Consider the following 18,392-nt stretch of genomic DNA (forward strand, 5'->3'; position numbering starts at 1 on the left):
TGCAGATACCACCCTGAGTGATACATCGAGCCCAACTTTTTCAGCAACATCCACACGGAGATGTCAAGCTTTCATTGTGTTCCGGATGCGTGTGATCCTGCCAGCACCACTTCAGAGTGGTTTGGGCCAAAGTTTTCTGCAGAAGCAGATACTGAATGAATGAAAGTGGCCTTACTAAGCGAGCCATATTCCATTCATCTCCTTGCATGGGAGACGGATAGAACAGATTGGGAGCTATGTGAGCTCAAGACAGGAGGTGATCTGGCTCCTCTTTCTGCTCTTTCCAGAGGCGCATTTCACACTATGTTGGAATCCCGACCGACAATGGTCTCCATCATTTTATATTCATCTGGTGGTAATCAGATGCTTTTGAAAATAGTGTGTCAGAAAGGCTCAACTAGTGATTTATAGTTGCACTGGAATAAACAACACGTATATGGTGACTGATTTGTTTCTGTTCACCTTTAATGGGAGTTACAGATCTACACATAGGGGGAATCGAGTACCCCACGTGGCATTCAGGTTCATTTACCTTCGGAACATTGAGGAATGTCACAGACTTCGTAGCGTACCTCGGGATTGCTTGTGAAACACCATGGTCCCCCTCCTTCCCCTCGAGGATTTCGACAGTAGTTTTCCTGTAGGTCTTTACCGCGATAGCTCGAAGGCAAAAAGCTAGTTTTAAAATGATAATCATTACAGTATAAGAGCATGCAGCTTTACTGTTGGGCTATTGATTGTACTAATTAGCAGATACGTTTGTCCTAAAAGTGGTGAAACTGTTGCCTCTATCTTATATCCCTTCATACCCCCCGCCCCCCCCCCCCCCCTTTTTTTTTTTTTTAACTTCAATTCTGACATTTTCCTCCAGGCTTAAAATAGCTGAATCTTGCTAACTTTCAGCACAGTGCATTCACCTTTTCATTTTCAAGTTCAGAACGTGTTATCCCTCGGATTTGCTAGTGGTTAAGCGTACTAGAACTTAATTCAGTTTATTTAAAACAGTTTCAAAGTGCTACTCAATGGTAGCAAGAGGGAATGAGGAAGGTATTTACGGGACTTTGCAACCTCCCTACTGAATTCCTCATGGGAGATTATTGCTTGTTTGTTTACTGTTTTGTTTTTTAAAAATCCCATTCTCTTTCTTCTTCACCTGCATCCTGCCCCTCTCACAGTTGTAAAACACACTGATGAACTAACATTTAAAAAAAGGATTCCAGAACTAAGGAAACCAGAATTCAATTTTCAGTTCTTTCTCTTCTTAGGAGACCCTGCTAGGCAGCCAGCCTCCGGGAGCCCATTAGCTTACCTGGACTTGGAGTTTAAACATAACCAATCACATGTGATGCCGGATGTAGATTTTCTGGGAAGTTCAGAGATGATGGAGCACTTATTGGCACTAAACACACCCTGCTTCTTATTACGGGCACTTCACCTGGCAGTATCTACTCTGTCCTAACTATTCTGTTCAAAATTCTGGAAAAGTGGTCTGCGATGCCACTTGGTGTTCCCATGTGCTACCTCCCAACAGCAGGCTGCCATCAACGATAATTGCAGCTCTCTTCCTCGCAGGTAAAATCGTCACTAGCACTAAATATTTCAGCACAGAAGAGAGACAAGTGCTCTTACTGACTTTTTCATTGTCCCTGTGATAGTGGACTCAACCATACCATATTTGTGTGTGCACTAGAAACAACTCGGCACATTAATTATTATGTACCCAGAGCCAACAATAATATGCGATCACATTTCCAATGGTCCAGTTTGGTTTTGCTACAAAGCTTTACTTATACTTTCACTAATCTCTGATATCTATAGGGCATTTAAACACCAAGGATTTCAGTCTACGAATAAAAAGGAATCAAATGTCCTCTCTACTCACTGGAAATTCTAGTTCAGAAATTGTCTCTAATGTTTTGACACAGAATGAACGGACATAAATGGAGTCTTCACAATATTTTTCAAAGAAATTCTTTCATTTAGACCTGAATGTTCGCTATAGGCAAGCCTTGAGACACACAAATTCTAGGCCAAAAAGATTCTAAATGGTCAATTATAAAAAATCTAGTATTAAATAAAACTTTTTAAAGAACCAAACCCATACTATAGACAATAGGTGACTCCAAGATGTCATCAGATAATAAATGTATATGTTCATTTACCTCCAGTCCATTATGGGGAAATGAAGATAACAGACTAGGTCATATGATTTACTAAATGTATAATGCAAATAAAGCTTATTTTATTTACATAGTTCTTACTTGCAAAATTATTCTTTATTAATTGTTATCAATCAATTATTAATTATTATTAATTTATTTGCGACAATTGCAGTCACTTGTGTTTTGTCTTACTTTTCACTCTTACCATCCTTCTAGAATATTTTAGCAAGATTTTGTTTGTGTAATGTTTCAAATGCATTTTCTTTGGTTTTTAAAACTTGACTTTTTCTAGGAAATTGATTTGAAAACGCTCATGTCTTTCTGGCAGAATCATTGTTCACTTTTGCTGTATATATTTTCACAAAGCCATGACAAACTTAAATGCCCCAAAGAAAATTCCACTGTAACTCTCTTTTCTGAAGGAGTCACTGGTCCACTAGTGTGGAAGTAGTAAGTTATCATTACTCACAAATCCAACATGGATGCTTCCTCTGCACTAGTGACTAATGCATGAGACTCCTCCTTAGATAACTTACTAACTCTGAGTTTTCCAATTGCTTCATTTACAAGATCAATGGAGTAAACTGCATTTCCGTACAGAGTGATAATTTATCTGAGATAGGAAACTACATAGTGGTTTTATCACAAGGTCAATAGACATATACTCAATATTAAAAAAATTTAGAGGGGTTTTTCATTTCATACATACACAGAGGTACACACACACACACACACACACACACACTTTCCAGTGGAAAGCCAAAGAAGCAGCGAACGAATCAATCAATAAATGAGTAGGAAACACACAAATAGGAAGGAGATTAAGGGAAATCAAAAGTAAGATGGCCAAAAGACCTTTCCCACCAAACTTTTAAAAATGAGGAGAAAAATCACCTTCTTTGTTAGTTTTTACAGAGGGCTAATGGGCTATGTGGCTGATCTTTTCATTGATGTATGAGGTTACTTCAAAAGGTGTAAAAAAAAGTAGAATCAGGTACGTTTTTACGTCATGCAAGGTGTTTTGATTATAAGCAATTTTAGCCAACTTTCTGAAAACCCCTTGCATTTGACCTTTCACTGGGATAAGCAAGGTGTTTAGGCCACCAGAGGATGAAGTTATTCCTGCACCTTTCACTTAGCAGTGGTCACTCAACAGGTGCTTATGAGAATCTGTTACTACTCACAAGGCCCTCACCAGCTAGTCGGCTCTGCACGAAGTTTTTATTTGCATGCCTACTATTTTTAGGTCTTTGTCCTTGCTGCTAGCAAGGCTTTCAGAGAGAGATAAGTGCGAAATATTTCAAATTGGGTTAAACCCAAATATACTTTGAAATCTAAACTAGGTCCTCTGGGTGCTAGCCTCCCTTATCCCTGTTTTAATACAAAGCATGTTCATAGCAAATATGATCCATTCCATCATGTGGTTCATTAACGAATACTGGGTGGCTACTGAAGGGTATAGATGTAGATATTGGGTCACCTGCTTTTCTGGTTAAGCCTCGATATTAATTTTCCCATCTATCATCATCGTCCAATCAAGCGACTCGCAAAATATTCCTCTAAATCATTCCTCCAGAGAGAGAGAGACGTATTTCTCTTTCCAGCCCTCATAAAATTAAGTTTTAGTTAACACTTAATTTCAAAGTGCTAAGCTAACCTTCAGATATTGCAATAGGCTACTAACTGAGGAAAATTGAATGTTGCTCTTGAAAGTACGAGAAGATTCGGTTAACGCAAAAACTCCTCAGGGCTGCAAACCTATGTATCACAAGAAATATTCGCTGGTAACTTAGCTGATCAGACTTCGAAGTCAGTTCCCAGAGAGATCTATTTCAGATCTGCTCCTCTAACAAGGAATTAGAATCATAGAGAACTTGGGCTGAAATAAGATCTCTACTAGGTCAGCCCAATTCAGTCTCCCATCATAGGTAGGATTGATTTCAAATGTTATTCTTTTGTTCATGAAAGACTTAGGTCTATCTGCTTAAATGAAATGTCTTTTTTCCCCTATGCAATGTGTGACACCTTGCAAGCCCTTAAAAGGACAAAACCAAGTCTATATAATCTGAAATGTAAGGAGACTACCTTGTGTCAGATGTACCCTATTTAGTTGTAAGTAACACATTTGGGAAAACTCTTATTTTCTGTTACCGGATGACCACCTTGAACATTTACTAGTCTGGAATGATAGCTTCTAATCCCAGTGTGAAGAAATGCAACTCATTTTTTAATGCTCTGCCAATTAACTGATTCCCTTTTACTAAAGTAAAATCAGATCACAAAATTATGCCAAAAGAAGGGAATGTAATACAATGTGAATTCATCAGGATGCGCTCAACACCCTGTTTGCCAAAAGAAGCCACAGCATGTGTTCTATCGATGGGCTTAATATTTCATACCTGGGGTTGTTAAAAGCATATGTTATGGAATAATACAGGCAGGGCACACATTCTAGTGAAACTACTTAGTGTTTGTAACCCGGGAAAGTCACAAAAGCATTTTGCACTTCAGTTTCATCATGGATGTAGAATAGGACAAAATTACCCACTGGACAGTTCCTCCAGGAATTAAAGAAAGTGAGCCAGGTAAACTCTTTGGCAAGATACTTGGCACATGGTTAATGGAAGAACTGTTTTAAATTTATTTAGTTCCTCTTACAATTATTGCTGAAATAATCCCTGAAAACAAACTTATATTTGGTACCTTGGCAGGCATTAGATACATCTGCTGCTGTTGTTTTTGGTGTTGTTTTTTCTATCATGAGAACTCACAGTGTAATAATCCAAAAGTCACCTTGTTTACAGGTCTTTAAATAGAATCCATCTGTCACAATAATCATAGCCATCCACTTCAGACAAGGCATCTACCTTGTGTGGATAAAATAAGTCTTTTCCAGTCTTTAAACGGCAAATGCAATGAGAAGTGGGTGGTTTCAAGGTACGTACCAGCTTTGAGTCATGATTCTCTATGTGAACTGTATTTTGGTAACCCTATGGGGAGCTGATGAAGGCACCGACGCCTTATTTCTGGTGGAGATTTCCTGACCTAATTGACCTATGCTGACACATAGGCGGCAGGCTTCCTCAAAAATGGGCAGTTGGAGATGATGATGTATGATCAACCTTGGGATCCACTAAATGGGGAGAACACTCAGCCAACCTCAGCAGCCACGTAGGGCTGCATTTCCTCCAAAGGTAAACTGAGGAAGAACGAAATTGACATTAGGTCTTCACAAATACTATGAGCAACACATCAAGGCACTGAGATCCTAACAAGGCAGATTTTAATGACAAACACATTCATCTGTTTCTAGATGTCCATGATGTGTTCACGTTTCTTGGCCTAGCACAACGCAGTGAAGTGGGGGAAGATAGTGCGGAACTATCGAATTATACTGAATGAGTCTTTTCTTCACACTATTCTTACCTGTGCTCGTGTGGGATCATGGAGTTCCAGGGCTGACATTTGATGCCACTCTTAGTGATGGACACAGTCCCTTTGTAGCTGCCCCCTTTACCAATGATGCAGTTTCTAATGTAGTCTGTCAAAAAAAAAACAAAAAAACAAAGAAACAGGGAAAATGCTGTAGCTATGTCAAACATATGCTGTCCGGCCGAAGAGGGAAAGCTACAATAAGATCACCTTCAAACTGGTATATAATTAAGGGATTTTCCTAAGCTATGTCATCTATTACCTACAGCTTCTTTCCCAATGACATATTCCAGAACAAACCAGAACAAATGAACAGAACAATGATCGAGTTTTAATTTTGTGAGTAAATACTGGGGCAGCAACTAAGATGAATTTCTGTCCTGGCTATACATGTGATTTTTTTTCTAATTAACAGACTTAAGAAAATATTAGACTGAAAAGTGAGTGATTTTTAAAACCAATATTGAATTCAGAAACTTTCCTAACGTAATACAATTAATCAATTGTCCTTACATTCCCAAAACTGTAAGGTTACTGTTTTCCAGACTTTTGCCAGTATTGCTGTTGCCACGATTCAATTATACCAAGCTACATATTCCTATCTTATTTGATAATGCATGCAGTTAACAAACTTGAAGAAAGATTGGAGAATGGACTTGGATTAGTTAGTTAATTATGTACAAGCTGCAGGTTACTGGAGCACGAAGAGATTATTTTATTTTTCATCATAAGCTTTTGTTTTATTTCATTTTGACATTTATCTTATTGACATGAAAATATCCGAATCTAGTATCCAAAGGTGAAGGGAACCAGAATGTTTTCTAAAAACAAATGTAGAATGTAGTGCTCTTTTCACAAACAGATTCCACATGAATTCTGTGATAAAAGATTCAGGTACTGAAAATCCATATTTAACACACTGCAACTCTCACATTCATAAAACCATCTTTCAGACAAAATAACTGCTTTGCCAACACCATGTCAGATCACCAGAGTAGACATATTAACATATATTAGGATCTTGTGTTCTCTGATAAAGATGTTTGAAAATATACGAGTAAGGCACAGCTTCAACTGTTTTTCAAAGTTTCCAGATTTTTCTATTATCAGCCATTGCCATCATCACTGAGAAGAATCATGTAAAGTTGCTAAGGCATAAATAAATTAGTTAGTCCAAAATTTGCCAGAAGATATTTTATGCTGATCCTTACAAGGAAACTTTGTAAAATTAGTATGCAGAAAATCAATTCTGGGAGATACTCCTAGAAAAACACAAAACATGAGGAGGGATGCTGGGTTATGGAACGCACAGGAAATGCTCTCTTCAGTCTAAAATGCTGGATTGGTTTTATCTGTCTTAATGGATAAAATGGCAGCAGAATCCATACAGCAAATAATAGGGAAAAAATCAGTTGAAAGGTGTAGTTTGGCAGGAAATTCTTAATGTGCCTTTTGTACTTCATTTCCTGATGCAGTAGTTAGGGTAAGGTCAGTTACCTTTGTTTTCATAAAGGTCGAATTGATGGCCAAACTCCTTTTTCACTCCATTGGACATACTATTGAAAGGAAACCAGAGGCATCGTTTTCTTGTTTTATCAAAAACAAAGGCTCTGCAGAAAGAAAGAAGAAAAAACCACCTGAATGAGGCATTTGACTTACCCAGGAACGCAATATAAAGCAGATGCATTTTTTACTTACAAACATAATTATGTGGAATAATGAAACTTACCATTTTGATGACCAAACCAGAAAGAATAAAACTAACTTTTTGCAGTTGCACATTGAAATATCAAACTGAGTGCTGTGAAATGTTCTCAGGTTATTCGGAATGACTTACTGAGAAATGAGGGTTACAACAATTTGGGTTATTTAGGAAAACTACTTTTTGCCAAGTGCATAGCAAGATGGAAATGTTATTTGATATATCATGATTCGTTGCATTAGAAAAATTACCAGGGCCAGTGTGATGCAATTCTCACCTTGTACATTTCAGAATCCCCTATGGATGCTGGCTCATGTCCCAGCTGCTCCAGTCCCCATCTAGCTCCCTGCTTGTGGCCTTGGAAAGCCAGAAAAAAATGGCCCAAATCCTTGGGACCCTGCACCTGTGTGTGAGACTCAGAAGAAGCTCCTGGCTCCTGGTTTCAGACTCTCTCAGCATGAGCCATTGCAGCCATTTGGAGAGTGAATCAGCAGATCACAGACCTTTCTCTCTGTGTCTCTCCTCTCTGTAAATTTGTCTTTCCAATAAAAATAAATGAATCTTTAAAACGAAAAGAAAAATGACCACCCTCCATCAGGGTACGGCCATGGTGGCATGGAGGTTTATCATAAGGCTTGCAAGTCAGCAATGTAAATTAAAACTCTGGTTGGAATCCCTACTACTGCCGCTGCTCCCCAGGTCCCCATTAATGTTCCTAGGAAGACAGCAAAAGACAGCCCGAATACTTAGGCCCTGCCACCGCAGGAGAGATCAGTAGCTCCTGTCTTCCAGTTTCCATCTGGTCCAGACTGGGCTATGAGAGACCAGTGGGTGGAACTAAACCTCACAGGTTGTGAAATCAAACAAGTTTAGAAATATTTGCATAAATATCACTTTTTGAGTGACTAAGCAGTGAAGCTTATTAAACACTACAGACATCTTTGTAAGAGGGCAAGTTTGCTGATTTAACTCAGCATTTTCTAAACAGACTGCTTGCATCAGCATTTTAATTTAAAAAAAGCTATCAAGATTACAGAATGTAATGTTGCTATCAAAAAAAAAAATGAATAGCTCAAGGATGACAATCCACAAGCCACGATTTTCAAGTATTATAGTGGTTTTGGTGTTGGTCACTAGACACAAAATGATCGATAGTAAGAGGTAAACACTTTTTTTTAAAGTGATTCCATCTGGAAATTGGGTAACAGGTTTTCCAGTTTACTGATGTCATTAACTCTTTTTCTCTCATTCCAGTGCCATGACATACTCTTCTCTATCAGATTTTACATCTCCAGATGGAGTGTGGGCCGTTGTTAAATTCCATGATCTGCATCTCCTTCTAAATGTAACCGTCGCTACCCCAGCCTTCTTTTCATAAGCATCTTCTTTTCAAGAATTTATGTTGTCTGATTTCTAGCTGTTTAGCCCTGCAGTGGGGGGAGGGGGGGTTGGGGAAAGCAAATCCAGTGACTGAGTCAGGGCTAGAGGAAGCAAATCTTGATTCTCTCCTCTTAATGCATGAATTCCGATTTTCCTGTAGAGCTTAGAATGTAAATATTTTGGTCATCTCTCCTGCTCAACCGGGAGGAGCTTGCTCTCAAGATGGTCAACCTATACCAGCTCAATTCCCAGATGTTTTCATACACATCTTTTGGAATTTTTGAACAGATGTGTGGGTTTTCTCATTGCTTTTCAATTATTTCAGTCCAAATACCAAGTTTAGAAGTAAGATACATTGACTTATTAGGGATTTCATTTTAGAATATCACAGTATGGCCACTGGATTCTGAATAACTTATTTCCAAATACCCCCAAATACATATATAATACACATAAAAGTACTATGTATACACATAGATAATACACACACATATCCATACATACATACAAACATACAAACATACATATATTTGAGGATAAACAGATGAAGAAAATGTGATCATTTCTGGGCAAATTTTTAGAACATGTGGCTTCCTGCATAAATAGCCACAAGCTTGGAAACTCAATATCACTTGTCTAGAATCAGTAGGCAAATATGAAGCCTTATATCCATGGGTTATGTGAACATTTACTAATACCATCACCTCCCTTCACTAAATGACACCCAAAGACAACTTTTTTTTTCTCTAAGTATAGGCTGACAATTGTGAAAATTGTCCTGTAGTAATATTTGCTCACAAGTGGGTCCAAGAGAGGCTATTTTCAAAGTACAGGTAAAAATGGGCAATGAATTGTCATGCTCCCAAGGCATTTCCTCTGCCCTTTCAACTCTGTAAGCAGAGAAGAACCAGTGCAGACTCCAAGGAGGAGTGGGGATGCTCGGGAGAGCTTGGGTGGTTATAGCAAAGCCAGGAAAGAAATGGAAATATCCCACAAAATATCCTTGCAAAGTTGATCACTCCCTTGGGGAGGTAACACTCTCAAAGTGGCAGCCCAACTTTACTGCAACTTTACTGCACCTTTGAGTCAAAGTCTCCTGAATTCTATGTTCAATCCTGTTCTTAGGAACGGGATGAAGTAGGAAATGAAAGAAGGGAAAATACGCAAAGGTAGGACAAGTTTATGAAGACTACAAGAAAGGCAGTAAGTTTTGTCCCAGCAGGCTGGAGGCCACTCAGAAGACAGTGTCAAATTTCCATCTCAAAACCACAGGTTTTCTCCTGCTGTACAATTCTGATCAAAGTAGCATGCATGCCTCCCTGTGAGGTTTCCTGGAGGGGAGTAAAAGAGAAGCGCCTCTCTGTGGATTCGTCTCAGGACACTGAATTGCTCCATGACTTTTCACCTGAGATTTCATCATTGCATTTCCTAACTTCTCCTAAACAGCCCGCGTTGGCTGACGCCCAGGCAATCTTTCTAGCGTTTCTTTTTATTGTTCCTCTAATTCTCTCAACACCTTTGATTTCAATCCCCGCAATGATACAAGTTGCAATAAATTTTGGCTATTTGCCCAATTTCCTTTCTGAACATGTCTACATTTCTCTAGCAAGAGAAATCAGTTTACTCTGAATAACTGATTGTAAAATAGAGAAGAGATAAAAGTCCATCTCATCTGGGCATAGTCCCCCAGGTTCAGTTTTTCATACAAGAAAGTCTTCATTCCAGAAGCAGAGCCTCTTTGGAGTTCAGAGCTAATGTTTTTGTGTGATCTCAAAGCATGCTTCCCATCACTGACAGTTAAGCCTTCCACTGAAATGGGCTTCAGAGTACGGTCACACTTCTAAGTTTCAGGATAAATTACATGGAATAAAAGAAACATGATTATAATGTGCATATGCCAAATTTGGGAAATCATCCTAAGAACAAAATTAAGTAACTTACTTGCAAGTGAATGGAAGTCCTTTATTCCTAATACACCTGTTGGCACATTGATCAGCACTGTTCATTTTTTTAGATTTTATCTTCAACAGCGGGTCTTCTTTGATAAGTGTCATCTTGGCTGACTTCTTAAATTCATGAAGCGTATTTCTTCTTTTCTTCTGTCCCTCTGAATGGGAAAGTTTTGAAAACACGTTTAGGAGAGATGTTTTCAAGGGCTCCTAGTGGAAAGACGGACTCTGAAGAATTAGCTACAAAGATGAAGATGCTATGTGGCAACCTAGTCCTCCAGGGATTGGAGGCAAAACTAAGGTGGGGAGAAGTACTGTAATCAGGGAGTTATTTATCTACACTCTGTGAAATGAAGAATGCTTTCAAAAATAAGAACAGGATTTATCCTAAAGAAGCAAATATGTAATCCCAAAGAAAAAAAAATAGTAATAGTTCATTCTGCACAAACGATATGAGAACACGTCTCAAAGCCACAGGACTCTCACAGCGTGGTTGACATTTTTCACTTTTTCTGCAACTGATCTTTATGCCAGCTATGGCGATAGTGCAATAAACCAGTTCAAAGACTGCTAAGAAAGTCTTCGCTGACAACAGTGTAGCTAGCAGACATTTCCAATTTGTTCTTGAGAGTGTTGTAGGTAATTTAGATGTTTGGCTTTATTTTCTCACTTGCTGCATCAAGATTCAATGTTCTATACTGGTTACTCACAACCATGTCAATTCCATAATGTTGCAAACAGCTGTGGATGTTATATTGGGACTCTTAATTGACTGGGATGATATTCTACCAGCTCTAACTTCGGACCAGAAATAGTCTCCCCAACAAACTGTTCAACCCATCTGGACAATAAGTAGCTGGACTCTATGCTTGGTATATGTTTGCAAGGAAAGAATCTTGATTGAATTTGAACTGTAATACTGCATCAAGGTGGAGGAATCCACCAGGGGGAAGGGGTGTGGGGAGGGAGAGGATTTCCAGAGCCTATGAAACTGTCACATAATGCAAAATAATTAATAATAATAATAATAATAAAAATATATATAGGGAAAATCAGTGGTAGGGGAAAGGGCATTTGGGGAGGGGATTAGGGAAATCCCAGAGCCTATGCAACTGTATCATAAAATAATAAAGATAATTTTTAAAAATGGAAAAAAAAAGATTCAATGTTCTTTGGGCACTGCTACTCCATACCACTTATCCGTTTCTTTGGAGATCTGGCCAAATGCTGTAAATCAGCTGTATGTAAACCTTCATCATTTAATTTGCCAACACCCATTCTCTTCATCAAAGTGCAAGGCTACTCTATAGCATGAGGCCTCCTGCCACGCAAAAATCAATCAATCAATCAATCAATAAATAAATCCAGAACCTGAAAACAGAACTAAAGCATCATGTGAGACCTAATCTTATAGATGAGTATCAAGAACTTGCTTCTTTTTCTGAATTTGGCCAAAGTTAGTTGCAAGTCATTCATGCGTCATCTTCCTCACAGTGCAGCTACTGGCTAATAACAAGGGAGCAAACTGTCTGCCTTTGTCTGTCAGTGCTTGGCAAGACCCTGATAACCAAAGTCATGATCAAAGTGTAGGTCAATTAGCTCATCCCCGAGAGCATCTCACAGGGGAGAGCTAGCTGCCTGACTTTAGTGCTCCCATTGAGAGCCACACCACGTTTATCTAAGAATTGCTCAAATATGTATGGACACATGGTTTGTAAACATTCTCTAAAGATGTGGTGGAAAACTCTCAGCACAGAAGAAACTTGGATGGCAGGCCGGGAAAGCATTACATTGTCATCATATGTGGTGACATGTGTCAAGACACAAGGGTGAAAGGTTTTGCGCAGAAAATGCGAAAATGTGGATAGCAGAATGAGGATCTGAGACTGGCATCACACCACTGAAGTTTGCCAGCAACCACTGGCTCCAGTTGGTTTATTGAGCATACAGATGCTGCTCATTAATGTCTATTCTAACCTGGAATTCAGGAAAAAAAAAAACGAAAAGAAAAAAAAATCAGAGAAAGCATGAGGTCCTCTAGTCGCCTGGTGCTTGGTAAAACTTTAAATCACCATCTCCAAAAAAAACTTCTATGGTTTCCTGTAATGATGCTGTAATTGTTAACTTTTCTTTCCCCCCACAAAAAGCAATGGCTATGGCACAACAAATACAATGTAAAAGACATTTTAACAGCAAAATTCAATCAACCTAACAATCAATCAACATGTTATTTATGGGGTGCAGAGCAAACGACTTGCATAAGGTTGAGAGACAGATGATCATTCTGGCATTCTTATTAACTTGCCAAATGACTCTACCTGATTACCTGAACTGTTAATTACGCAATCTACTAAATACAGCTTAAATTCACTTTGAACTTAAGGGAGCTATGTAAGCTGTGCTCACCAAGTAAATATTTTGAAAACAATTTGGACCCAAAAAATGTGACAAATATGCAAAGTATGAGTCTTCAAGATTTCATTCGTTAATTTATGGCGTAAGAGAAGAAATTGCTATTCTCCCAAGCAAAGAAGGCATAATTGGTTTCTGTCACAGAACTATGTTAATGGCAGATAACTCTCCCCACTTAAGAGCTTCTCCTTCTTTGACCTTGCAGCACTATTTCTTGGCATTGTGAAATGTTACACAGTGTAATAGGCATTTGATTTCCTATCTGAGTACTTCTCCAAAACGAATACCAGTTTTACTTTTTCTTTACTGAGCTTTTTTTTTTTCCTTAGGAAAACCATTATGCCTTTGACGAGGATACAAATTAAAATAGACTATCTCAAAAGATACATTGAGTAAAATACACCATCTCAAATCATCCATAAAATATCAAAGAAATAACTGGTAGATACACACACTCACACACACCTGACAAAATTGTCTATCCACTGAAATAGAAGAATTCATGTGTATATTCCCATATGTTTAGCTAACTCTGTTAGCTAAAACTACAAGATTAAAATTGACCTGCTGTGTCACGTACCACTGCTTCCGTGTAAAGATCAAACAGCATTCTGAAAACAAAACAAGTCTATGGTTTTCGCTTATTAGATATTAAAGAAGACTGAGACTACAAAAATGAATCAGGACCAATCAGAACTAGATCACCAGAGTTTCACTTCTCACTACGTCAGTCAGTCACTTATGCCAGGTAAATAACCACTTGCTTCAAAATATGAAGTTGCAGCAAGCTCTGCAACAAGGAATCTATGCGTTTTTAAAATTAATGCCTAGTCAAGAAATTTTCCAAACAGAAGCCATTTGAAAACAGCATCTGAAAATAAAATCCTTTTGCTGAAAATAGTTTCAACTGTCTCTACCATATGTATTAACAACTGATGTTAGTTTTACTGAAAACATTTAAAATCCTAGCTTAATTTGGGAAGAAACTCAAAAATATCTTTGGATCCGATTTGGCCCTGCTGTTTTTTTGTGCGTGTGACTGTGAGCTCAAGTTTATAAACAAAATATTGAATTGGTTCAAAGGGTGAGAGATCACCACAGATTTGTCATGCTTCCCTGTATTTTCAATTGCAACTTCTTTTCCCTTTATGACAGTATGGGAAAATATTCTGGAAGTTATATATCCTGAAGAACCTAAGTATTAATTTTGGGGGCGGGGGGAAAGTCATAAGGATTGGTGAGAAAAACCTACACACGAAAAGCAAGGTCAAATGTATCAAGGTGCTTGAAGAAAGACACACTTCTCCCCCTGGTCCCTGGCCTCACACTCATTTCTCTCAGTACCTCATATATTTTCTTCTCAGCGTGGACTAAGCATTGACATCAAAGGCAGTTCATGCAAGGAAAGGATTTGCAGGGTGTGGAAAGAAGCAGGAATCCGGTTCCACATATTCCAAGACATGCTCCCATGATTAGTGATCAACAGTTCTAAGTGGCAAGATGTTAAGATGAAAGTATACAAATATTTCATGGATAGGAATGGCTGTGACTGGAGATTTTTTTTTTTTAATTTCCCAGGGCCAAAGATTACTCATATGACTCTCATTGTAATTCCTCAAACCAACAATGGCCTTTAGAGCATGCCTGCTTTAGAGAAGGCAATTGGATCACGAACAAAGATGTCAAGAAGAGATAGTGGCAGATTAAAATCCAGTGTGGGTGTGTGGAAGGAAACACAGCAGTTCCTTCCAGGAAATTTCTAAAACAAGATGAAGCTTTTATGAGGTTAGGAGCCTCCTTACATGGCTTCGCCCTCTTCCCCTTTATCCTCTGTCTCCTTCTCTTCTTCCCCATTGCCTCATTCAGGGTCTCCAAGGTTGCTGTCTGTGTCTGCCTACAGCTGTTGCTACAAGAGTAACTGGAGCACCCACTCTGAAATACAACTTGAGTTAATCATCCTGTCATGACAATCACCACAGAGACCACATGTTTAGCACAGCAGCCAACCCTAGCCAGTCTACCCACCGTTCCCATCCTAACAACCCACTCCCTCACCCAGGACACGTGCCCCCAGCCCCCAGTAGCTATCTTCAGTTGCTGTTGGATCTCCTTTCCAGGGTTTCCCTTCATTTTCTCACCTCTTTGTGTTCACATACTTGGTCACCCCTGACTTAGGTCCCAGCCATGCTGCCAACCATCTCCTACTCAGGATACCAACTCGTCCTTAAGCCTGCTTTCAATATGATCATATTTCTAACACACAGAGATTGTTTATTATGTTACTTAACGAGATCCTTTTTCAAAAGGAAAAAAAAAGTTTTCAGAGAAAGTTTCCATTCATTCATTTCATGGCTGTGGAATCACCTATTTCATTTCCCAAAGCCTTCGGTAGGAATGTCAACTATCTTGTTAACTTATAAAGATAAGCGACATCTTTAAGTCTCAGTTTCCTCTTGTAAAATGAATCCTGAACTGCCAGTCCTGTCAGCATGAAATCAGCCTTGGTTCAGTACTTGGTCCCCAGCACGTGCTCAGGAAGTACAGGTTTCTTTCCCATTCACGCACCTCGACTTCCCCAATGTCCCTTGGACACCTGACGCTCACTGGATGCTTCTTTTGCTACAAAGAATTGGCTGATTGTTCCCAGTGTAGGTGGCGATGCCCAGAGGGTCATTCAACGGAGCCCAACCCTACAGGGACGACTGGTGTCCACAACACTAACTATTCCTCAAGAAACTTTTTAATAAAGTATTTCCATGGCATATTCTGTTCATTACTGTAGTCAGCACAGCATATGATTCATTTTTAAACACTATATTAATTTAGATTATGCAATAATATGGATTCGTTGCATAAACTAAAATGCATCCACAGCAGGTTATAACAAGAAGAATGAACATTTAAATGTTCGCTACTCAGATGACATCATCTGGGGAATATTGATGGGGGAGGGAGAGCAGAGAGAGGAAGAGGAAGGAAAGGGGAAAACTCCTACATGTATAAAACTATTTATCGTGATAAATAGTAAATATAATTTTAAAACAAAACACAAGATAATCATAAAAAAAAGCAGAGGAAATGTTGTATATCTGTTCCAAGAATGTTACCACATTTTCCAGTTGGAAGCTTATTTGAAAGAACTATCCAAATAAATTTGCCACCCAAGCAAAAGTGGGTCCACTTCTGATTGACAACTTTAGCTTCATCCACTTCAAGCATTATTCGCAACATATCTCTAATTCTCAATTGGCTTCTCCCTGTCTGCCAGCACACACATGGGCTCATTTCTCCCTAGACTCAGGAAACACAGTCATTTCAACATCAGCCAAAGTGAAATATAATTACAGATGTGTCTCTTCTGCCAAAACTCAGTAACGCATGCCAGAAACAAATAGATGTTGTCCATGGTTGATCTACTGTTTGGGTTTTCCACACTTTTCTTCTTTGCTTTAACTCAGACAATTCCGGGTAACGGTATTCTACTTCAGAACTGCAAATTCTTCATTTTTTTAAAAGGAAAGCCATCAGAACATCGGCCAAGATTTCCATTTATACTCAAAATCCTATACACCAGCAATGTTCTAGAAAAATCCATCTTTAAGACAGCTCATCTTCAAGAAGGACAACCTGCTCAATCTGAACTCAGTGCTTCCACCACCTCCAGAATTTGACTAAGTGCTTTCAATGGGCCCTTTACAAACTGTGTCCTTTTTTTTTTTTTTTAACACAAGGACCATTTCACACAGTAGAAGAAAACCAAATGGTTGGCGTGAGTTTCCTTAGCATTTAGCAAAGCCTTGGCATTTTCCACAGTTGTACTACATCAGAGAGTAGATCAGAGGTCTGATAAATTTCACATTTAGCTTAGCTTATCTCAAAAGATACACCAGCTGTCCATTCCTTTGCAAAAAGTCTGTGTCTACCATCTGCCCATGTATCCTTTTTTTTTTTAGTTGCCCTGAGTCTATTGTGGTGTTTATCACCTCTGCTATTGTCACCCTAGTTACCGTGGGGGTGAGACAACCAAATACCGAAGTTTCCTCTTGTCCCGATAACAAGAGAAAACTTTTTGCAGCTGCAATGACATCTGTAAAACTCCTGGGTGCAGGAGCTTCAAAGCAACTTCTCCCCAAACCTGCAGAGTCTGGGAGAGAACGCATGAGACCAACAGGAGCCCTCACTCATCGCTCATCAAAGTCCAACACGTCTTGCCTGTCGTGCACTGTGGTTCCAAAAGAGCTGGCATCCACTCCCAGCAGAGGCTTTCTCTTGCAGTTCTGCAACGTGCGTCTTACCCAGAATTTAATCTGTCTCTTCCTAGACGGACCTGTGCAGAGTCGCACTCTGCCCCACAAAGGGGTGACTGTGTGATGCCAAGTGGTGGATGGCCATGGCAAATTGTCTTCTGATAAAAGAGGAGTCCCTGTCGGACTCACACCTCTCCCCCTGTTCAGACCAGACTCCCGCCTTCATCCTTAAACTTGCCCAAACCCTGCAAAATTGCAGCCCGTGTTCAGCACCACATCCCTGCCTCTGCTAACCCCAGATGAGCAGGTTTCAAACAGCAGGGTGCAGGGGGTGGCCAGTGCGGAAGGAGGAGGGGATGTGGCACAGTGGGATGCTAATTATCATCTTCAATGCTTTGCATCAGAAAGGAAAAGGAAAGCCAAAAGAAAGTACTGTGAGAGGTTTGAAAACCCCATTCCCCCTATGGAGTTGAGAAAGGATACTGAGAGTCAAGGCAGAGTGAGGGAGTTGAATAGGAAGGTTAGCAAGAGTTAAGATCGTCATCATCATCTGAATGAGAAACACACTGACCTGCATAAGGGATGGCGATGGGCAGCAGCAGGAGACGCAGCAGGACGTACTGCAACAGCAGGACTGGCACAAGTCTGGACATCCACATGTTGTCTCTGGCGGGGCTGGCGGATCCCACTGCTGGAGGTGCCTGGCTGAGGCAGTCCTGTTCGCGCTCAGTGCTTCCAAGAGCCGGTCAGTTCGAAGCTGCTTTTTATTGCGATGAGCTAAGTTTGTTGTGTGATTAACTGGAAGGATCTAGGTCTGAACTCCCTCTTACGGTAAGAAACTGTTTAACACAGCCCTTTACTCTCCTCCAGCCCCTCCTTCCTCACCCCCTCCTTCCCCACCAAACACCACCAAACAGACCCTGGCTCCCCCCTCTCCACCCCGCCCCCCCCCTCTGCTTAGGAAAGAAACTTCCACAGAGGAGGTCACCTGGCCAGAGGCCAGCTTCCATTTGGAAGCCAGCTCCAGATCCCAGTGGCTCCTATCCGAGTCGGAAGGGAGGAGCCAGGCTCAGCCCAATAGCCCAATCCAGGCACAGGCAGAGGACCA

General features: G+C 39.9%; 1 protein-coding gene across 2 annotated transcripts in view; it reads right to left on the reverse strand.

The window, feature by feature from the left end:
- Nucleotides 1-18,157, reverse strand: part of HGF (hepatocyte growth factor) — a 58,116-nt gene extending 39,959 nt beyond the window's left edge. The window contains exons 1-5 of one of the 2 annotated variants that reach the window (XM_058657557.1): nucleotides 17,856-18,157; nucleotides 10,618-10,783; nucleotides 7,092-7,204; nucleotides 5,589-5,703; nucleotides 533-660 (exon numbers count right to left, since the gene is read on the reverse strand). In XM_058657557.1, the coding sequence (XP_058513540.1) occupies nucleotides 533-660; nucleotides 5,589-5,703; nucleotides 7,092-7,204; nucleotides 10,618-10,783; nucleotides 17,856-17,943 (610 nt within the window). In that variant the 5' untranslated portion in view covers nucleotides 17,944-18,157. Of the gene's footprint in view, nucleotides 1-532; nucleotides 676-5,588; nucleotides 5,704-7,091; nucleotides 7,205-10,617; nucleotides 10,784-17,855 lie in introns of both variants that reach the window. The other variant, XM_004591341.3, reaches the window with a different exon arrangement.
- Nucleotides 18,158-18,392: the final 235 nt, after the last annotated feature.

Source organism: Ochotona princeps, chromosome 32, assembly GCF_030435755.1.
Source record: "Ochotona princeps isolate mOchPri1 chromosome 32, mOchPri1.hap1, whole genome shotgun sequence".
NCBI classification, from domain to species: domain Eukaryota; kingdom Metazoa; phylum Chordata; class Mammalia; order Lagomorpha; family Ochotonidae; genus Ochotona; species Ochotona princeps.